Here is a 23,525-nt window from a genome sequence, read left to right on the forward strand (position 1 = left end):
TGGTCTTACCCAAGACCCTGCTTGCAGTCTTCTAGAGTGGAGCACTCACCTGAGAATGCAAGTCACCCTCCCCCCCCCCCAAAAAAAAAGAAGGGCTTACGCTTTCAGATCTCTAAGGTTTCTCTTCTCCAGCCAAGCGGCACACGTCAAGCAACCCCTGAATACCATCGTTATAACTCCCAACCCAACTCCTTCCTAGTCTTTCCACTTTTTGTAATGTGAATATTTCAAAAAGTTCATCTAGTACTGTTTGTTTGTTTATTTAGACATCTTTACGCTCCAGCCTCTAAAAACTTTACCTCTGCAGCTGCACCAATGTTATCAAAGAGTAAAGAGAGATCGATCCCCCCCCCCCCCAAAAAAAAAAAAAAAAAAGCTCCGAAACGTACAGAAAAGGGGAAAAAAAGCGCACGGACGCTAGAAAGAGGCCTTTGGAACACCAGAATAAGGCTCCTAACAATTGTGAATACCGCCCGAATAAACCACATTCGCTGTAAGAAAGTGGTTAAAAACAAAATACCCGCAACGAGTCTCCCCACTGCAACATTGCCGCCAAATAACTAAACAGACAGCAAGACAGAGGGGAAAAAAATCTGGCAGAAGAGGGTCTTCACGGACCAATCAGAAGCCGGCTTTGCACCCGGCTTTGCAGGAGCTTCCTGCGAGCAGGAATCTTTATTGGCTGAGCGGTTGTTGGCTTTGGGGGTTGCCAGTTCTAATCTCTTACTTCCGTGTTGCTGTAGCAATTAGTCCCGCCCTCTTTCTTTTTCCTGTTGTCCTATGGCTGAGGCGGCTGCCGGCGGCATGAAAAGTTTACTGCAGTTTCTGAAGCTTGTAGGACAGCTGAAGGTAGGCTGCATTTATATAGTAAGATATGGTTACGCTCGCGCTGACCTAAGTGTGGTTGAGGCTACCTCTGTACTGTATCTATGATCTTTTTCTGGAGTGAGGCTGATTGTGATCGGCTGTCTTGGTACTATATACCGTATATGTCAAACCCTTTGCAGGGCCACATTTTGGATTTGTACTTGGAGGGCCGCAGAAAAAATAGTTAATGTCTTATTAAAGAAATGACAATTTTGTATGAGGTAAAACTCTTTATAGTTTATAAATCTTCCCCCTCCCCCCCACCAAAGGCTTGCATTTTTCCCCCTTCTTTGCAGCATCTTCCAGCTTCCCCCCCTGGCCTGGTCTTAGTTTCAGCTAATTACCGCAGCCTGCAGAGAGGATCGCCAGTGCTGTAGCATGCTTTGCAGGCTCCCAGTGGCCTCCGCAGCACATTCCCTCTGCCGTGATCCCGTCCCTCCTCTAACATCGGGGGCAGGATCGCAGCAGAGGGAACATGCTGCTGAGGACGACGGCAGCCTGCAAGGATCGCTACAGCACCGGCAATCCTCTCTGCAGGCTGCGGTAATTATCTAAAGGGAAAAGCGGGAGACTAGGGGGGAAGCCGGAGGACGCTGCAAAGAGCGGGCAGCACTAGTACAGACAGCAGACCGCAAAATAGTGCCTGGCCGGCCACATGTGGCCCCCGGGCCGCAAGTTTGAGACCACTGGTATATGGTAATCATATCCCAGCCAAATCCTTGCTAAATTGGGAATTACAAGCAGCATATCGTTACATAGAATTATACATAGATCATGCATGCTATGTGAAATTATACATATAATTTAAGATAAGGTATTTAAAGCAGTAAGTAATCAACTAAGATTGTTATTTTACAAGAACCACTACCATATTTCCCCATGTATAGTCCGCGGCTTATACATGGGTTTTACTTATGCAGTGGGTGCGGCTTCCTTATATTGGCAACCTATCTAAAGACATCGTAGATAAGCCACCCCATTAGTAGATCAGCTGCGGCGCTACTGTAGTCCCTCCTGTACTTTTTAAAATACTGTAGCTCCCTCGCTGATTGGCTGCCTCCTCCAATGTCGCAGCCAGCGGTGCAGGGCAGGAGCAATCTTTTCGGCATCCAGCCTGGCCCCGTGCAGCTTCTTCAATGCCTGCCGTTGGTTCTTGTGACATGCCATTCTCTTTTTGGTTTGGCGAAGAACTTTACAACATCCCCTTCTACATCAAAACATGGAAGAGACAGTCCCTGCTCAGAAGAGCTTACAATCTAGTCAAGATAGACAAACTGGACAAAAGGGTGCATCAATGCACAGTGCTCAGGTGGGGGGGCTACAGAGAGAATGACAAGACAGACATTGGTGCTTAGGTGGGTTGGTGTTTGGAATTGAAATCCACCAGTGTCGCTATGCCCACATTACTCCTCTCCTCAAGTCATTTCATTGACTCTCTATCTGTTTTCATATACAGTTTAAACTCCTTTTACTGATCTACAAGTGTATTCACTCCACAGCTCCTCAATATTTCTCCTCTCTCATTTCTCCCAACACTCCTTCCCCCCATCCTGGGCACTCCACATATCAGATGTCTCTCTTATCTGTACCCTTCTCCTCTATGGCCAACTCCAGACTCCGTCCCTTCTACATTGCTGCATCTTATGTCTGGAACAAACTGCCTGACTCAGTATGTCAAGCTCCATCTCTGGCAATGTTCAAGTCCAGACTCAAAAACCCACTTCTTCAAAGATGCATATGAGGCCTACAGCAGAATTCTGAATAAACTGAAGGGGAGAGAGATGGTTTAGCAGAAGGCCAAAGAGAAGCAGGTTGCAGTAGTCTAGGCGAGATGTGATGGGGAAATAGATGTAGGTCTTGGTAGTGCACTCAGAAAGGGATGGGTCTGATTTTAGCAATTACTATAGAGAAAGAAAGAGCAGGTTTTAGCAGCCTGTTGGATTTGTGAAGAGAAAGAAAGAGATGAATCAAAGATTTCCCCAAAGTTATGAGCTGATGAGACAGGAAGGATGAGGGTGGTGTTAACAGAAATAGGCATAGAGGTGATACTGAAAGCCATGGGAGGAGATTAGAACACCAGGGAAAGAAGTGGTCCCAGGACAGAGCCCTAAGGTACACTGACCGATAGCAGGATGGTGGTGGAAGATAATGCACCATAGCATAAGCTAAAGGTGCAATGCAATAACAGAGCCCTGAAATCCAAATGAGGACAGCATATCGATGAGTGGGTGATTTGTGATCTTCTCCTCCTCTGCCAACTTCAGACTCCGTCCCTTCTATCTTGCTGCGCTGTATGCCTGGAACAAACTACCCAAATTCCTTTGGCGGGCTCCGTCTTTGGTAATGTTCAAGTCCACGTTAAAACCCTATATGTCATGTCTGTCCAAGTTAGATTGTAAACTCTTCTGTATTCCTTTCAGTGCTATATAAGTGATAAGTAGTAGTAGTAGATTTACCATGTCAAAAGCTGTGGATAGATCAGGAAGAATGAGGATGGTGTAGAAGTCTAATATAATCTAGTCTTCAATTTATATACCGAGTCATCTCCCAACGGAGCTTGACTTGGTTCACATGTAATTAAGACTAGAGCACATAAGAAAGAGAGCATAGAGAGAAAAAAAAAGCTGGATTGTCGTCAGTTCTTTGATACTATAGTTAAGCCATTTAAGTTTTGTGTAAACAGCAGAGTTTTCAGGGCTTTACGAAATTGTTGTAGCTGGCCTATCAGTCTAATGGAGTCAGGAAGTCCATTCCACATCTCTACCAGCCTGAAGGCAAAAGATTGACTAAGCTTTCCTATAGATTTAATACCCTTAAAAGAAGGGAAAGATAGTTTATATCTTTGTGTATTCCTCAAATACACAAATGTATATACAAAAATGGAGAAGTCTTTGGATTTGGCCAGGAGCAAGTCATTGGAGACTTTTGTAAGGGCAGTTTCTGTAGATTAAAGAGGATGATAGCCCAGTTGAAGCAGGTCGAGGGGGAAGGGAAGTGACCAAGATGACGACGGTGTGAGAAAGCTGTGAAGAAAGTTTGTAGCTAAAACCTTACTTTTTGTCTTTTTGCCTACGATGCTGCATAAGAAGAGAAAGGTCAAGAGGACTGTTCCCCTGCCGGCCCTCTTGTCGTCCCTCATGCAGCAAACCGTTGACCATTTCTTTGCAGTGGTTCCTTTGTCAGCAGCTGGAGAAAACCAGCAGTGAGGCGAGGCAGAGGAGAGCCGCCTCCTCCCTTTGGGTTTGAGACATTATTGTCCCCTCCAGATCCCATAAGTCTTCCATGTCCAGCAATCGTCGGGACACTAGTAAGTGGCGCCCAGAAGTGGCACCCAGAAGTGGCGAGACAGGGTCTTCCAGCAAAGGTACCATGTCAGTGGCTAAGGAGCTGAAGAAGCAGAGCAAGGAATTGGAAATTGATACCGTTCCAACGGAGGAGTCTTTGGTTAATATTTGGCAAATCCTTCAGCGTCTGGATTCTACAGTTTTGAAATCGGCAGAAGAGGTAATAACAATAGCTAAAAAGGTTGATAATTTGACTAAGATTGTTGAATTGGTAAAAGAAGATCTCACTGATCGAGTCAGGCATATACAGGAAGAGATTCAACATTTACTGCAATTTAAGGTTGCTATGATAACAGACAGAACGTTAATGCATAAAAAATTGGAGCAAATGAAAAATTATAATCGATGTTTGAATCTCTGTCTGTTGAATTTTCCTCAGACACCAGGGATATTACCTAAAGATCTCTTTAAACAATATTTGACTGAAAATTTAAACATTTCTTCTAATGCTATTCCTACAATAAACAAATTATATTATTTGCCTACAGAAGTAATTTCTCAAGGAGAAGGTGAGAAAGAAAACTGAGGAGAAGTTCAGATTGATATTGATAATATATTTGCTATTGTGACTGACAGAGCAATGCTGTTGGTATCATTTGTATTTGAACAGGTCATGAATATGGTGTTAAGACTGTACTTTAAAAATTCTCATCTCCCGTTTGGGGGGCTAAAGAATTTGGGATTATCCAGATGTTGCAAAGTCTATACAGGAACTGAGAAAAATGTTTCTTTCATTAAGACAAGAGACTATTAAAATGGGAGCGACCTTCCTGCTGGATTATCCTTGAAAATGCCTGGTCTGGTATGCGGGATCCTTTTATGTTCTAAGTGATTAAAACGCAGGCGGATTGTGAAAAATTGCAGGCGGACCTTAGGAAATTGGAAGACTGGGCGTCCAAGTGGCAGATGAAAGTTAATGTGATTAAATGCAAAGTGATGCACATTGGGAAGAATAACATGAATCACAGTTACCGGATCCTTGGGTCCACCTTGGGGGTTAGCGCCCAAGAAAAGGATCTGGGTGTCATTGTAGACAATACAATGAAACCTTCCACCTAATGTGTGGCGGCGACCAAAAAAGCAAACAGGATGCGGGGAATTATTTAAAAAGGGATGGTTAACAAAACTAAGAATGTTATAATGCCCCTGTATCACTCCATCATGTGCCCTCATCTGGCATATTGCGTTCAATTCTGGTCTCCTTATCTCAAGAAAGATATAGTGGTGCTAGAAAAGGTTCAAAGAAGAGTGACCAAGATGGTAAAGGGGATGGAACTCCTCTCATATGAGGAAAGTCTAAAACGGTTAGGGCTCTTCAGCTTGGAAAAGAGACGGCTGAGAGGAGATATGATTGAAGTCTACAAAATCCTGAATGGAGTAGAACGGGTACAAGTGGATCGATTTTTCACTCCGTCAAAAATTACAAAGACTAGGGGACACTCTTAAAACCAATATGAGGAAATTTTTTTTCACTGAGAGAATAGTTAAGCTCTGGAACGCGTTACCAGAGGTTGTGGTAAGAGCGGATAGCGTAGCTGGGATAAGAAAGGTTTGGACAAATTCCTGGAGGAAAAGTCCATAGTCTGTTATTGAGAAAGACATGAGGACTGCTTACCCTGTATCGGTAGCATGGAATATTGTTACTCCTTGGGTTTTGGCCAGGTACTAGTGACCTGGATTGGCCACCGTGAGAACGGGCTACTGGGCTTGATGGACCATTGATCTGACCCAGTAAGGCTATTCATATGTTCTTATGTTCTTAACAATTGACAAATTTTCTGGATTTGAAGAAAATCATCAAAGATTAACATTTGGAATTAGAAGCTAAACGAAGTGGATCACACTAGGGTCTTTACCTTTTCATGTTACTTTATTAAACTCTTCTAATTTCTTTGTTCACTCCCCCCAATTAGAGGTCCAAGAAAGGGTAAAAATGTGTTATTTCTTGTTAAAGCTTTGTAGTTTGGATTCGTCTCTGAGTTTCATGTAACAAGCAGGTCAAGGATAGCTTGAGATGAAACAAAGTCAAGGCAATAATGATGAACAGGACGTTCAAGTAGCTTGGATAAGAAGGGAAGAAGGTGGACGGTGGCTGACACCCCAGCCCTATTGGCACTGGCGTAACCAGCTACATCAGTTGATCAGCTGGGAAGCTCTTGATGCTAGGAGAGCCAGGAAAAGGAAATTACTATTTTTGAATTCATGGGATCCATATTTGCAGTCATTGTCCATTCGGGGACGCAGTTTGTTATTAAACAAATTATGATTGTGTCAATAAATGCCCCTTTTGATGTGTAGGGGAGGGTGGGTGCAACATAGATGATGGTGGGGGAGAGTGTGGCACAGTGGTTAAAGCTACATCCTCAGCTCTCTGAGGTTGTGGGTTCAAATCCATGCTGCAACTTGTGACCCTGGGCAAGTCACTTGATCCTCCCCCATTGCCCCAAGTACATTAGATTGTGAGCCCCCTGGGACAGACAGGGAAAAATGCTTGAGTACCTGAATAAATTTATGTAAACCGTTCTGAGATCCCCTGGAAGAACGGTATATAAAATTAAATAAATAAGTAAAGTGGAGGAAGGGGGAGTAGCTTTGTGTAGCTCTATAGAGGGGATAGCCACTCTGTTGAAGCTGTTTTATTTTTTTTTTCTGGATAATTGTATTGCAGCTGTTAACTCTTAATAAAACAGAATTGAACAAGAAGGGAAGGAGGGAAATAGGACGATAGTTGGGAGGGCAGATATGGTCCTGTGAGAGGATTTTTGAGGAGTGGTGTAACAATGGTATGTTTGAAGGCGTCAGGCACAGTTGCAGTGGAGAGTGATAGGTTGAGGATATAGCAGATAGAGGGGGTGACAATAGAGAGATAGTGGTAAGTAGATGGGTGGGAATTCTATAGAGTAAACATTCATTACAAAGTCTGCTGTATTCTATAGGTGTTCTGTGAATGATCTGTGCCGTTTGTAAAGCGGCTCAGTCTTGGGACCAGCTTTTAATGCACCTAAAGTGGAGGAGAGTGTGGCGTAGTGGTTAGGGCTATAGCCTCGGCACCCTGAGGTTGTGGGCTCAAACCCCACACTGCTTCCTGTGACCCCGGGCAAGTCAGTTAATTCTCCATTGCCCTAGGTACATTAGATAGATTCTGAGCCCACTAGAACAGATAGGGAAAATGTCTGAAGTACCTGTATGTAAACTGCTTTGAGTGTGGTTGTATAACTACAAAAAGGCAGTATACAAGACCCAATCCCCTGTCCCCCCCTCCCCCCATGTATATTCGGAATTACACTTCCCTTTCCCTTTTTCATTTTGTCCTTGAAGACTGCCAATTAGATTTTCAAGATATCCTATGATATGCATAAGAGATTTGCATAAAACAGGACTATGAGGTATTCAAATCTTTGTCATGCATATTTACTAAGGATATTTGAAAACCTTATCCATTGCAACCTTTAAGCACTAGGAGAGAAGACTAAGGCCCTATGTGAACCTTCTGTTACATGTCCTGTTTAGATACACACGTTTCTAAGTATACCCCATTAGTTCTTTCCTCTCCTTTATTGTCCAGCATTTCCCCTTCCCCCCCCCCAACAATCCACCATCTTCACTTCCCTATCTTCCTCTCCTCCACCCCACCCTATAAGATCTCTGTGGACAGGAAAATACACTTATTTCACTTGAATGTCATTGAGAAAAGGTGTGAGCTAACTTTTAGATTTAAATAGCTTCCTTTCCTTTTTGTTTTTTTATAGCTTCCTTTCTTCAGCATCTTTCCTTCCCTCCCCCTGTCCGTGTTCAGCATCTTTCCTCCCCTTTTTACTTTGCTTTTCATTGCCAGTCTTCCTCCTTCCTCCTCTCTGTGGATGCTTTCTCCTTGTAATTCTTAACAAGTAGGGGAAGTATGGAGAGCGCAACTCATGGGATTCTTTCCAAACCCCCCTTGTGCATGGGCATATCTGTTTAGCATGCTTATCTGCTTTTTGTGTTCTCTTAGGGCCGTTTCTCCAAATGGGTTATTTTTGTCCATACCATGGTTTCTCCTTTCCTCATCTTCTCATCATTCTCTTCCTTCCATCCACTTTCTGCCTCTCTCTGCCTCTTCCATATGGCATCTGCTCTCTTTCTGTGCATCTTCCAGAAATTGTCTGCCTCTCCCTTCCATCTCTCCCCCCCCCCCCGTATTGGTCTGGCATCCATCTACTTCTCTCCACTCCCCGCATGGTGTGGCATCTGTCTTCTTCCCTTCCATCTCTCCCTCCCCCTCAGCAGATTTTAGCATATCTCTCTCTCCTCCTTTCCTCCCCTCAGAACTGGTCCCTTCTCCTTCCCCCCTGCTCTGGTATTTCTCTCCTCTCCCTTCCTCCTGTTCTTCCCTGGTTTTCCTTCTCAATTTATCTTCTGCCTCTGTCTAAATTATTTCTTACTATTCAGTCCTCAATTTACCTCTTTCATTGTATCTACCTACAGCTTGCCACCTCTTTCCCTTACCCCTTCAAGTATCTAACTCTATCCTCTTCCCCCAATCCAGCATGTGCCCTTTTTTCTTTTTCTCCACTTTCTTCCAGCATCTGCTCCCCTCTTTCACCCTTTCCATTCAATGTCTGTCCCCATCTCCCCCACACTTCCATTCAGCATCTGTCCCCCTCTCTCACCCCCCCCACACTTCCATTCAGTGTCTGTCACCCTCTCTCTACCCCTTCAATCTACTGTCTGTCCTCTCTCTCTCTTTCATTTGGCATCTTCCCTCTTTCTATGTCCCTTCAATAAACTGTCCTGTACCCCTTCTCTCCTTTGTACATAATTCATTTCAGCTTCACCCCCCTCTCTACCCCTTCCCCTATGCTCTGGCATTTCTCTTCTCCTTTCCTTCCTTCCTTCCTTTCCACTCAACTCTATGGCATGGCATCTCTCTCCTCTCCTTCTCTTCTATCTCTCCATCCCCCTTCATGCTCTGGCATCTCCTATCCTTCCTTTCCCTCTGGTCTGGCTTAGTTTCCCTTCCCTCCCCCATGCCCTGGCATCTTTCTGCTCTCCTTCTGTTCTGTCTCTCCCTCCCCCTCCATTATGGCATCTCCTCTCCTTCCTTCCTTTCTCTCCCTCCCTCCTTCCTTGCCCCTGGTCTAGCATCTGTCTTATTCCCTTCCCTCCCCCTCCATGGTCTTGACATCTCTCTTTCTTCTCCTCTCCCTCTTTCTTCTCCCTCCTTCCCTCTCTCTTCCCATTTGAGTGCAGCAGCATTTATTCCCCCCCAAAGCAGCACATCCTTCATAACTCACTGCTCTTGCTGGCTTCGGGCCTTCCTCACTACCAGAAACAGGAAGTAGATGGGACTCAGCAGAGAGGAAGGCCCAGTGCCATCAAGAGCAGCCAATTGTGACTGTTGCCACTGACGAAACCTGTCGCTATAGGAGCGAATGGGCTGCTCCTAACATGTCCGCCTACCAGCCCCAGAGCTCAAGGAGCTGCCCAATGTAAGGAGCCCTCTTTGGACCCATCTCTCTTCCTCTCACAAATTCTTTTCTTCCTCCTGGGCCCCGACTGCCTGCTGAGGTGAGGTCAGCTTCCCTCCCTTCCACTCCCTTGCTTCCCTTTCACCTGCTGCCCGTAAGTGAACTGAACCCAGGCCACGGGGCTCTTAACACTGTGCGCACCGACTTACCATCTCCTCTGAAACAGGAAGTTACATCATGAGGGGGAGGGAGGAGAAGGGAAGCCGGCGCATGCAGTGTTAGAGCCTCGCAGCCTGGATTCAGTTCGCTTATGGGCGGTAAGCGAGAGGGCAGCGAGGGAGTGCAAGGGAAGGAAGCTGACCTCATCTTACCTCACCAGGCAGTCGGTGGCCCCCTGCAACTGTGGTGCCTAGGACAGCTGGCCTGTTTGCTCCCCCCTAATGCCAGCCCTGGGAGTCCCTGATGTTTTCGGGCCTGAGGCACGTGTCTACTGGGCCTGCCGTTTAATCCGGCCCTGCATCTTGCCTCCATAAGCTCTCACTATTAAGTTTGAAGATAGGATCCTATGACTGTTCGAAAATTTAAATGGGGCAGGAGGTGTAAAAGTGTATCTGCCCTATTTCTCTACATTTTCCTTGCACTCTGCCCTCCAGTGTGAGGTTTCTTCATTTCTTTCATTCTAGAGAGTTCCTCGCACGGGCTGGGTCTACAGGAATATAGAGAATCCAGAAAGTGTGTCAGATCACATGTACCGAATGGCAATCATGGCTTTCTTAGTGAAGGATCAACAGCTGAATAAAGACAGGTTTGGAAATTCATTATATGTTTTAGAGGGTAGGGGGTTGGGGTATAGTTATCACCTTCATCTTGGAACACTTTGTCTACGCACCTAAATACCAAACAAATGATTAAAATATAAGTTTAGGACTTTGTTGAAAGGCCATTTATTTTCACAAGCTTTTGGGAATTTTGAGCTCAGGAAGTATTACTCAGCCCTCTTTTCTTGTTCTTTGTCTTTCCTGTTAATATTTGTACTTTCTTTTTCTTTAATTTTTGTTTTAATTTTGTAAACTGTTTGATGCTGTTAGAAGGATGGTATATCAAGTCCGCACTAAACATTTAACATTAAACATTTTGTGCGGGACTTCCAGGGAAGCTTTATATGTCACCATGAGCTTCGTTGGGCAGAAGGTTCTTTTCGGTATTTGGGGATTCTGCTCCTGAGATGGATTACGGATTTATATGGCCTTAATGTTCAATGCCTATTGGATGGCACCAGGAGGTAGTTGGAGATGTAGACAACTCTCCTGTTATTGTTAGCTGCCTGGATTAGTTTTTATAAGATGTCTATATTCTCTAAGTGGTTGTTTTTGCTGCAGGTGCTTCCTATTAAGTTATGGGCAATGGATGTGACCAGTTTGTGCAAACTGCTTCGCAGGTTTTGTTGGGCGGATAAAAAATACAAATTTAAATATCCCGGTTGTTTGGTGGCTGGGATGTGGGCGGGCTGGGGCTACCTGACCTTAAGAGTTATAATAAAGCCTGCTTGTTGCAGCATCTTTGTGATTGGTTGAGAAGGAGTCAGGACTATGGCCATCTTTCTTTTGAGCAGGTGTTCTTGGCCCCCCTATCACTTTGCTTCTATACTGCAGGCCCTGCTACACCTTATCCCATCTCACCTTAGATTTAATTGGGTGGTGAGGCCCTTGAGAGTTGTGTGGTGAATGCCAGTCATATGTTTAGGAGGCACGAAGAGAGACAGGACCGACTCCCAGCTCCTCCTGCCTCAATGATTTTAGCCACCGCAGCATCCTTGTCTACGGCGGCAATCCCAACAGTCTCATCAGCGGCTCTTCCTACGTTGGCAGCATGTGGGGAAGCAGGAACTCAGTTGCAGGTGCAGCCTGCTCACAGGGAAATGGCAGCACATGGGGGAAGCAGGGCACCAATTGCAGGCGTAGCCTACTCGCAGGAAGACTTAGCTTCCTGAGATTTTCTCAGAGGGTTCTACCATGGGGGCCCTTTGGAGGGAGTTGGGCTGGGGTCGGCCCTTTGGGGTTGGCGGGGGGGGGGGGGGAGATGGGTTGTGGCCAGTCCTTGTTCCTGAATTTGTCCTGCTGTTTATTTACTTAAACAGGCCCATCTACATCAGGCTTCCCTGGGGTTTTCTACAGACACTTTCAGTTTGCCTGGACAGGCATTTGCTGTGCTGTCCCGCAGTGCCTTAATGTCGGCTCTGGCACTGGCTGGGGGCTCAGCGCCCAAGCATAGGCACCTACCAGATACATAGACAGTGAACACCTCTCTGTTTTTTTCCAGATCATTATTTGGGGGGAGATCCAGTCTCCTCTCTTTCTACGTGTTTTTTTGAGGAGCTGGAAGAGTTAGGGACGTCCACCAGAGGTGCAGATGATCCCTCGGCTGTGAGGATGTTCTGCAAGAAGGAGCTGCTGCCTTTACTTGTTAAATCATATACCAAAAAAATCTCAATTTGAATGTATATCTAAGTTTTAGAAAACTAGTAAAAACAAACTTGAACAACCGATTTGTAACCTAAGAACTCCTATTGCCCTATCTCTTTATACTCTATCCGATTTGTAACCAAGATCTCTCTAACCCTCTCTGTACTCTGCTTACATGTATTGATGACTTTATAGTGTGCCTATTCTCGCTGATTGTTCGCTGATTGTTCCAGCCCTTCTTATCTCTGTATCCTGCTTACATGACTTTACATTGTGCCTATTTTCGCTGATTGTCCAGCTCCTCTTATTGTAAACCGCCTCGAACTACTATGGCTTTGGCGGTATATAAGAATAAAATTATTATTATTATATATTCAATATTATTAATACTTTGCTGTTCCCATAATCTCAGAGATATAAAGCTCTGTAAGGAATAATCCCCATCTTGGAGCTTACCATTCGATCATTGCATATGGTAACATCTTTTTTTTTTTTTCCCCCAAATTCTTTATTCATTTTAAATCCAACAACAAGTGTACCAAATAATACCATTATGTAACAGACATATAACACTTGAAAATCTTACACATATAATCATAAAGTATAAAAAATTACCACCCATCCCACCCATTCATTCACCCTCAATTATTACAAATAAACATAATACAAGTAGAAACACAGCTTATTAAAAAAGAACACATTTTCTCCCCCAACCCCCCCCAATAAAAAATATATATATCTAACAAAGGAAAATGATGTTCACTCATTACAATAACTTTCTAATGGCCTCCAGATCTTCTTAAAATTATCATAGCTACCTTTCTGTAAAGCAATTGCTCTTTCCATTTTATAAATATGACAAAGTGAATTCCACCAAAACGAATAATTAAAATTAGAATAATTTTTCCAATTATTAGTAATATGCTGGATTGTAACCCCTGTCATTATTAGTAAAAGTTTGTTATTATGGGATGAAATTTGACTTTTTTTCCTCATAGACATGCCAAACAGAATAGTATCATAGGAAAGAGCTACATGGTTTTCTAAAAGACAATTTACTTGAGTCCATATTGAATTCCAAAAAATTTTAATACAGGGACAATAATAAAGCAAATGGTCCTATGTCCCTGCTTCCAGATTACAATGCCAGCATCTATTAGACTTAGAGCTATCTACTTTTTGTAAACGAACAGGGGTCCAAAACGCTCTATGCAACAAAAAGAACCAAGTTTGTCTCATAGATGCTGACACTGTACATCTCATTCTCCAAGACCAAATTCGTGGCCACTGAGATGCAGAAATTTGCTGCTTGATCTCAATGCTCCAAATGTCTCTAAGACCATTTTTTGGTTTTTTATTCTCATATCCAGAAAGTAATTTATACCACATTGCGGCTTGATGTTCCAGAAAATCTGCTTGAAAGCAAAGAAACTCCAAACTATATTGATTATTCAGATTTTTCCATTAAGGGAACCCCACCTGAATAGCCTGCTTCAGCTGCAGCCATTTAAAACTTTGTGACTTATTAAGACCAAAACATATGGTAACATCTAATTTTGATTTCTATACTTTTATGTGCTAGTATAGCTTATTGTGACTTTTAACTTTTACTTTTACTGAAATTCACTTGTAGTTCAAACTTGGCAAAAAGACAAGCACACAACTTGAAATAGATAAGCTACTTATCTTAACTGTATCTTCAGGGGTCCCAACGTGGCCCCGTTTTGGTAACTTCCTCAGGAGACCCAAAATAAAAATTCAAGTACTGCGGGCTTAAGCTGTGAACCACCCTGCAAAGGGCTTATGAGTGACTTACTGTGTGGCGTGGCCGTGATTGTATTATTTCCCAAAATTTAAACGTTGATCAGTACTTTCAATGGCATTGTCTCATTGTAACTGATACAGTTAAGATAAGTGGTTTATCTATCTCAAGTTGTGTGGCTTGTCTTTTTGCCGTGTTTGAACTACAAGTGAATTTCAGTAAAAGTAAAAGTTTAAAGTCACAATAAGCTATACTAGCACATAAAAGGTATACAAATCAAAATTAGATGTTACCATATGCAATGACTGGATGGTAAGCTCTGAGATGGGGATTATTCCTTACAGAGCTTCATATCTCTGAGCTTATGGGAACAGCAAAGTATTAATAATATTGAATATATACATTCAAATTCAGAGAGAGATTTTTTTGGGGTATATGATTATACAAGATTTTTTTTCTTTCTCATTTTTAAATTGTTTAGTACCCTACTTTTTTTTTTTTGTTTGCTTTTAATTAAGGCACTGGAGGCTCTTAATATCGAGTCTCCTGAGACTCCTTCTTCTGCCATCGTGAACCCTAAAATGGCAAGCACTAGGAAGCCCTCCAGGGCCTTCTGCTTCACTCAGACATTCAGGAGCTTATCTCTGCGCAGTGGGATTCTCCAGATGCAGGTCTTAAAGTTTCTAGGGCCATGATGTTCCTGAGGAGAAGTTGTGCTGGCCTAAGGTCGACGCCTTGGTCACAGAGGTTCCAAAGAAGACGGCCCTCCATATTGAAGGGGGCGTTGAGTTGAAGAACATGCAGGACAGATGGATCTATTCTTTCACCTTTGCTTTTCAATATTTTTCTTGCACCACTAATGACATTATGCCAATCTGTAGGCTTTCATGTGTTTGCCTATGCTGATGACATACAGCTACTGCATCCTCTAAATAATAATAACATAATTGAAATTTCGGCTATAAATGAAAAACTTGATCTAATTCATCATTGGCTGGATAAAAACAGATTGGCACTCAATATCAAAAAAACTAATGTCATGCTTTTTCCTTGGAAGGATAGTTTCCCTCTTGTTACTCCTATTTCAATTCAAAACGTTCCCCTACAATCAGTCAAAAATATTAAAATTTTAGGGGTAATCTTCGATAATAAGCTTAATTTCCATGACCACATTAGTAACATTGTGAAAACTACCTTTTATAGGTTACGTAAAATTCGCTCCATCTCTAAATTTCTATGTCCCAAAGCACTTAATATACTGATACACTCTTTGGTGATGTCTAAAATCGACTACTGCAATCCTTTATTTAAAAGAATTGCTTTACATGAAATAAAACGGCTACAAATTATACAAAATGCATCAATTAAACTAATAACCAAGTCCAAAAAATTTGACCATGTAACACCACTCCTCAAAAATGCTCACTGGCTCCCTGTTATTCACAGAATTACTTATAAACTGTGTATAATCATCTTTAAAACCCTATATAATATGACCCCCGCATTTTTATTTAAGTTACTTATTCCATATTCTGCAAGGAGAATTTTAAGATCTAACGAACAAAACTTACTGTCTATTCCTTCACTGAAAATTATTAACACAAGACGACAATATATTTTTTCATGTACAGCACCACAGACTTGGAATGCCCTCCCTATTTCTTTAAGGGAGGAGAAGGAATTTGGGAAATTTAAAAGTAACTTAAAAACTTTCCTTTTTAAAGATGCCTTTGCAACCTAATTTTATTATCTTATTACTCTACTTTACTTTATTATACCTTTTTTATTTATTACCCTTTTGTATTTTCCCTTAATGTTTCTTCTTTACTTTATGAATTGTATTTCATCCCTCCTTACCCAATGTTTAGAATATGTTAATCTGAGTGCAATTTAGTTTTATTTAAGTATTTGTATGTATTGTATTGTCCCCTAACAAATGTAAATTTTATGTGTACATCGCTTAGAAATTTGATTAAGCGATTAATCAAGTCACCTAATAAACTTGAAACTTGAAACTTCTTAAACATTGTTTCAAAGGTGTGGCTTTGTCCCTCCAGGCCACGGTTTGCAGTTCGTATGCTGCCTTAACGTGCCTCTCTTGGCTTCAGCAGATAGCTGACTGCGAGGAAGAACAGGGTTCTGCTCAGCTGCCTCCTTTTCCAGCATGCAGTCGGTCCTATCCTGTCTGCCGGGTTCTTTGTACGACTTGGTCAGGTCGTCCACCAAGCAAATGGCTTGGTCCATAGCCATATTTCTTCAGAGAAAACCTTAGCATAACATATTATAACAGTTTATAGACCTCAGTGGTGTAACTGTGTGAAAATCAAGTTTCAATACACACAGTATATTGTACACCAAGAATCGTCATCGGTCCAAAAATTTTTATCAAAGTGCTTAAAGTGCAATCCTTATAAATATATTTCATAGATACAAAGTACTCGTCTTAATGTGCAAGAAAACGCGACTTGTACTCCGACACAGAGCTAGGTTTCGCCAGATGGCTGTATCAAGGATTCCCCTTATAAGTAAATAAATACATATAAGTTATCTCATCTATATAATTTAGTTAAATAGTCAAAATTTTAAAACTAACCATTTAAGTCGGCCGGAGCGATGTCTCCCACATTTCTAAATTCATGCAGGAAGACATGGCCGCGGCATCCTATTCTTTATACGCTTTCAAAACAACGTAATGAGGTAAATATCTCTACATGGCCAATCAGGAGGGAAAACCCTCTAATGACGTGAATAGATCAGAAGCTCATGTTACACCAACGACATCCACTCCAGTTCAGCGTTCAGGCCCCTAGGTTTCACTGTATCAAGAGTAAAAAATCCATTTTTGTTCCTTAAAATTAAGTTTCTAAACTAGATTTCCACCCTCCCACCCTAATTTCATTTGATCAATAATTCGCCACTTAATATCAGTTATCCTATGTCTTTTATCCTGCCAGTGTTGTACTAAGGGTGCCTCTATACTCCCTGTATTAATTTTAGGGCTCCTTTTACGAAGGTGTGCTAAGCGTTTTAGCGCATGCACCGGATTAGTGTGCGCTAGCGCGTGCAGCAATTTAGCGTGTGCTATTCCGCGCATTAAGGCCCTAGCGCGACTTTGTAAAAGGAGCCCTTAGGCTTTCCTTATGGCTTAGGCATTGAGCCATGGATGCGGCTTCCAAACAACTTAATGGGCTGCTTCCTTCCTATCCAAAATGGAGTTCTACCTCTCCATGCCTGTCCCAAGGAAACTGAGAATGTCACACTTTGACATATTAGGAGCCTAGGAAAGGAGAATGAATTGCGGATGCAATTGTGTGAGGGGATGGACCAGAGTTTAATGTGGAGAGAGGGATGATTGGGAATCGAACAAGAGCATAGTTCTATATGAAGCAAGTGGTGACAACTTGCAGAACATGGCTTATGGAATTCTTTCTGGCCTTTCTGTGCATATACATGCATCTTCGTGTGTGTACTAGAGGTCTGCACGGGAACGGGGATCACGGGAATCCTGCAGTTCCCGCGGGAATCCCCCCCTAACCCACAGGACTCCCACGGGGACCCCCCTCTGGCCCACGGGACTCCCTCGGGGACCCCCCTCTAGCCAACGGGACTCCCACGGAGATGGAAGGCTTTGGAAGCAGGGTTCATCCATATAATATAATGGACATGTCAGCCTTAGTAAAAGAGGGGGTTTATAAGTTAATTACCTGAACAGAAAACAAAAAAAAAGGTTCCACCAAAGAGATTCCACAAGGAAAACAGCATCGCAAACACAAAGGAAACTGTGGAATTGATGATCCTGTCAGAAGTAATTGCTGCTTTTTATGGGGACAGGCGGGGATGGAGGTAATTCCTTGCGGGGATGGGTGGGGACCGAGAGGATCCTGGCGGGGATGGGTGGGATTTCTGTCCCCGTGCAACTCTCTAGTGTGTATATCTTTTTGTTTGTGTGCACATATGTGGGAGGTAGTCTTTTGGGGGTAGTTTTAGGAATTGGGTACAGTTTGTGGAACGGTGGAAAAGCTGGAAGAGGGGAGTTTTGGGTTGTGGGAACAGCTTGGGGAGTGATAGAATAGTTTTAACTGGTGGAGGCTTCTTGGGAGGGGCTTTGGAGAGTACAAGGGGGTGCTGAAAAGTTCTCATCCCAACCAATCACCTTCCTAAATTCTGAGCGTTATTTTGCCACTGTAGCTAAAAAGAGTGTTTATCTATTATCCCAGGACAAGCAGGCAGCATATTCTTTACGCATGGGTGACGTCACCGACGGAGCCCACGGTACGGACCTTTTTACTAGAAAGTTCTAGTTGGCCGCACCGCGCGTGCGCGAGTGCCTTCCCGCCCGACGGAGGAGTGCGTGGTCCCCAGTTTCTTCGTTTCCGCGGAGCGAAGAAGACGTGTGTTTTTCAACGTCGTTGAAATCCTCCTTTTGCCTTCCCGCTCGCGTTCTTTTTTCGGTTTTTTCACCTTCGGGTGCTTTTTTCTTTCAATTAAAAAAAAAAAAAAAAAATTTCCTTTCTTTTTGCTTTATTTTTCGTTCCTGCCCCGGCGGGGCCTGTTGGCACGATCCAGGCCTCGGGGTTTGATTTTGCGGAGGCCGTATTTCCATTCATGCCCCCGCAGCCCGGTTTTAAGAAGTGCCAGCGGTGTGCACGCCCGATCTCCCTCACTGACCCACACAACTGGTGCTTACAGTGCTTGGGACCGGAACATCGGGCGGACTCCTGCACCCGCTGTGCCACTCTTAAAAAACGCACTTTGAAGAATCGTCAATTCCAACAAAATCTACTTTTCGGCACCGGCCCGATTATGGATTCGACCTCTTCATCTGCGGCACCGTCGAAGTCGACACCGACCACTTCGACACCGCCTGAGTCGACATCGGCGCCTCCGGCGCCAGGTAAGCCGGCTAAGAAGCCTTCCACCCTTGAGCGCCCTCCCACCTCGGGGACGGCACCAGTCCTTTCGGCTCCACGCCGAGCCAAAAAACGCTCCACTCCGATTTCGGTGAGTGCCTCGTCATCGGCCCCCTCATCGCCGGAGTGTAGAGCGGCACCCATGGAACCAAAGAAGAAAAAAGTGGTTCCGGTGCCTCCCCTGGACGACCGCATTACGGCCATCCTCCAGGACCAGTTGCAGGAACAACTCCACAAGCAACTTAAGCAGCTCTTACCCTCTATCTTGGCACCGCTGCTCTCGGTACCAGACCGGCCCGAGCCCCACACCGTCCAACCGGTATCCACGCCATCGGTACCTATGGACTCCTCCATGCCCATTCTCTCGGCACCACATCTCCATTCCCATGCCGAGACTATGGCCTTGACGACGACCGATCCTCCTCGGGACCGGGCAGGGCACCGGTCTCCCCACGACTCTGACCGGCACCGTACTTCCCGGGACCGAGACAGACACAGGTCTACATCACCCGGTAACGTCTCGGTACGCTCAGGCAAATCTTTGTCTAAAACTCACCATGCCGAGCCTTCCACTCCAGTCTCTCGACACGCACATACCGATGTCAGAGACCCGGACCTCTGGGAACAATCCCCTACCGGTACCGAGGAGGATGCATCGTCGTCGGACGAAGAGCCTTCGGCACCCGATACCGCATCTAAACCTGAACAATCTTCCTTCTCAAAATTTCTCAGGGAGTTGTCAGGTGCTTTGTCTTTGCCACTGGAATCTGACTCTAAGAAGTCACAAGCTTTCCTGGAGGCCTTAGATTTTGATCAACCTCCCAAAGAGTTCCTAAAGTTGCCCGTGCATGATATCTTACGGGAAACTTTTTATAAAAATTGGGAGAACCCGCTGACTGTTCCTGGGGCCCCCCGTAAATTAGACAGCCTCTATAGGGTTATACCAATCCCAGGATTTGATAAACCCCAACTCCCTCATGAGTCTCTCCTGGTGGAGTCCACTTTAAAAAAGACTCAGGGCTCCAGTGTCTATGCCTCCACCCCTCCTGGCAGAGAGGGCAAAACTATGGACAAGTTTGGCAAGCGACTCTATCAGAATGCCATGCTTGCCAATAGGGCGAACAACTACTCGTTCCATTTTTCCTTCTACCTCAAACATCTGGTAATGCAACTCTCCGCCATGCAAAAGTACATGCCAGAGCATAAAGTCCCACTTTTCCAACAGCATGTCTCCAGCCTGCTTCAATTGAGAAAATTTATGGTGCGCTCGATCTACGACTCTTTTGAGCTCACCTCCCGTGCATCTGCCATCGCCGTGGCCATGCGCCGCCTAGCCTGGCTCAGGGTCTCTGATCTGGACGTCAACCATCAAGACCGATTAGCCAACGCCCCATGCCTTGGTGATGAATTGTTCGGAGAGTCCCTGGACACCACCACGCAAAAACTCTCTGCCCATGAGACCAGATGGGACACTCTCATTAAACCTAAGAAAAAGGCTCCACCTGCTCGTCCTTACAGGCCACCGACCTCATACCAGCGCAGGTTCTCCGCTAGGCCGCTCAATCCACCTCCACAGCAGCCTAGGCGGGCCCGCCAACACCAGCACGCCCAGGCTCGTGCCCAGTCTAACCAACCGGCCAAGGCTCTTCCTCCTGCCAAACCTTCTCAGCCCTTTTGACTCCTCTCTCCAGGGCTTAGCCAGTCTTCCACCCTCATTGCCTCTTCCTCAGCCAATCGGAGGCAGGCTCCGCATCTTCGTCAGCCGTTGGGAGGTCATCACATCGGACCAGTGGGTCCTAAACATCATCCGCCACGGCTACTCTCTCAACTTCCAGACTCTTCCACCAGACAATCCTCCCGTAGAGTCTGCTTCTCTTTCAACTCAAACCCCCCTCCTCCTGAGGGAGGTCCAATCCCTCCTTCTACTCAATGCCATCGAAGAAGTACCTCTGGAACAAAGGGGCCGGGGATTCTACTCCCGTTACTTTCTAGTTCCAAAAAAGACAGGAGACCTACGTCCCATCCTCGACCTCCGGGACCTCAACAAGTGTCTCGTCAAGGAGAAGTTCAGAATGCTCTCCCTTGCCACACTGTACCCTCATCTCTCTCGGAACGACTGGCTATGTTCCCTGGACCTCAAGGAGGCCTACACTCACATCCCAATCAATCCATCCTCACGTCGCTACCTACGATTCCAGGTGCACCATTGACACTATCAGTACAAAGTGCTACCTTTTGGCCTGGCCTCATCACCCAGAGTGTTCACCAAATGCCTCATTGTGGCGGCGGCGTTCCTCCGGTCTCACAACCTCCAGGTGTTTCCCTACTTGGACGATTGGTTGGTGAAAGCACCTACGTCTCCACTTGTGCTACAAGCCACTCATCATACCATCTCTCTCCTCCATCTTCTGGGGTTCGAGATCAACTACCCCAAGTCGCATCTGCTTCCCACACAGCGACTTCAGTTCATCGGAGCGGTTCTCGACACCACCCTAATGAGGGCGTTTCTCCCCTCCGATCGTCAGCGAACTCTGCTCCACCTGTGTCGTCAGGTGCTCCTTCATCACTCCATTTCTGCCAGACAAATGATGGTCCTTCTGGGCCACATGGCCTCGACGGTGCATGTGCTTCCCCTGGCACGACTCCACCTCAGGACACCTCAATGGACTCTGGCCAACCAGTGGTCACAGACCTCGAATCTTCTTTCTCATCCCATCTCTGTGACATCGTCTCTTCAGCGATCTCTACAATGGTGGTTGGACTCCTCAAATCTTTCCAGGGCCTTCTTTTTCATCTGCCCCCGCATTCCATGATCATCACCACGGATGCCTCCCCTTATGCTTGGGGAGCTCACCTGGGGGACCTTCGCACCCAAGGTCTTTGGACCCCGCAGGAGCGCCTTCATCACATCAATTTCCTAGAACTACGAGCCATGTTCTATGCTCTCAAGGCCTTCCAGCACCTTCTTTGCCCTCAGGTTCTGCTCCTGTGCACGGACAACCAAGTTGCCATGTACTACATCAACAAACAGGGCGGCACCGGATCTCGCCTCCTTTGCCAGGAGGCTCTTCGCATTTGGACCTGGGCCACGGCCCGCAGTCTCTTCCTCAAAGCTGTCTATATCCAGGGCGAGCAGAACTCCCTGGCCGACAATCTCAGCCGCATCCTTCAACCTCACGAGTGGACTTTGGATCCTCCCACGCTCCACTCCATCTTTGCTCGCTGGGGCACTCCGCAGGTGGACCTATTCGCAGCTCCTCACAACCATCAGCTGCCCCAGTTCTGCTCCAGACTCTTCTCTCCTCATCGTCTGGCCCCGGATGCATTCCTTCTCGACTGGACGGATCGGTTCCTCTATGCCTTTCCTCCGCTACCTCTGATGTTGCGGACTTTATCCAAACTCCGCAGGGACGGAGCCACCATGATCCTCATAGCTCCCCGGTGGCCGCGCCAACACTGGTTCTCCCTTCTACTTCAGCTCAGCTCCAGGGAGCCCATTCCTCTACCTGTGTTTCCTACTCTACTTACACAGCAACATCAGTCTCTACTACATCCCAATCTGTCTTCGCTCCACCTGATAGCTTGGTTTCTCTCGGGCTGACCTCTTCAGGAAACCTGTCTCAGCCTGTACGTCTCATTCTGGACGCCTCCAGGAAACCGGCCACCCTCCAATGTTACCATCAGAAGTGGACCAGGTTCTCCTCTTGGTGCCTCCGTCATCATCATAATCCCACCTCTTTAGCGGTGGAAACTGTCCTGGACTACTTACTCTCCCTGTCCAACGCAGGCCTCAAGTCTACCTCAATCAGAGTCCATCTCAGTGCCATCACGGCATTTCATGAGCCTGTCCTAGGAAAACCCCTCACGGCTCACCCTCTGGTTTCCCGATTCATGAGGGGCCTCTTCAACATCAAACCACCTCTGAAGCCTCCTCCGGTCGTCTGGGACCTGAATGTGGTTTTGTCTGCCCTCATGAAACCTCCCTTTGAGCCACTTGCCACAACTTCGCTCAAATTTCTGACTTGGAAGGTTCTTTTCCTCATTGCTGTCACCTCTGCCAGGAGGGTTAGTGAGCTTCATGCACTGGTTGCCGATCCACCGTTCACTATTTTTCACCATGACAAGGTGGTTCTACGCACCCATCCAAAGTTCCTTCCAAAGGTGGTCTCAGCTTTTCACCTCAACCAGTCCATTGTGTTGCCTGTTTTCTTCCCGAAACCTCATTCACATCCCGGAGAACAGGCATTGCACAGTCTTGACTGCAAACGTGCCCTGGCTTACTATCTTGATCGTACAAGGGCTCACCGCTTGTCCCCTCAGCTCTTCCTGACCTTCGACCCGAATCGTTTGGGTCGACCGGTCTCTAAACGGACGCTATCCAACTGGCTTGCAGCTTGCATCGCGTTCTGTTACGCTCGGGCCGGTCTGTCACTGGACGGTGCTGTCACGGCCCACAGGGTAAGAGCTATGGCCGCTTCTGTTGCTTTCCTCCGTTCCACACCCATTGAGGAAATCTGCAAGGCGGCCACCTGGTCCTCAGTTCACACATTCACTACTCACTACTGTCTGGATGCTTTCTCCAGACGGGATGGGCACTTCGGCCAATCTGTACTTCAGAATTTGTTTTCCTAATGGCCAACCATCCCTCCTCCCTCTTTGTTAGCTTGGAGGTCACCCATGCGTAAAGAATATGCTGCCTGCTTGTCCTGGGATAAAGCACAGTTACTTACCGT

The 23,525-nt window shown here is 45.6% G+C and overlaps 1 protein-coding gene across 2 annotated transcripts in view; it reads left to right on the plus strand.

The window, feature by feature from the left end:
* The first annotated feature begins 714 nt into the window (after positions 1-714).
* HDDC2 (HD domain containing 2) overlaps positions 715-23,525 on the plus strand; it is a 41,710-nt gene continuing 18,899 nt past the window's right edge. The window contains exons 1-3 of one of the 2 annotated variants that reach the window (XM_033939600.1): positions 740-849; positions 3,954-4,371; positions 10,342-10,463. In XM_033939600.1, the coding sequence (XP_033795491.1) occupies positions 4,150-4,371; positions 10,342-10,463 (344 nt within the window). In that variant the 5' untranslated portion in view covers positions 740-849; positions 3,954-4,149. Of the gene's footprint in view, positions 850-3,953; positions 4,372-10,341; positions 10,464-23,525 lie in introns of both variants that reach the window. The other variant, XM_033939601.1, reaches the window with a different exon arrangement.

This window comes from Geotrypetes seraphini, chromosome 3, assembly GCF_902459505.1.
Source record: "Geotrypetes seraphini chromosome 3, aGeoSer1.1, whole genome shotgun sequence".
NCBI lineage: Eukaryota > Metazoa > Chordata > Amphibia > Gymnophiona > Dermophiidae > Geotrypetes > Geotrypetes seraphini.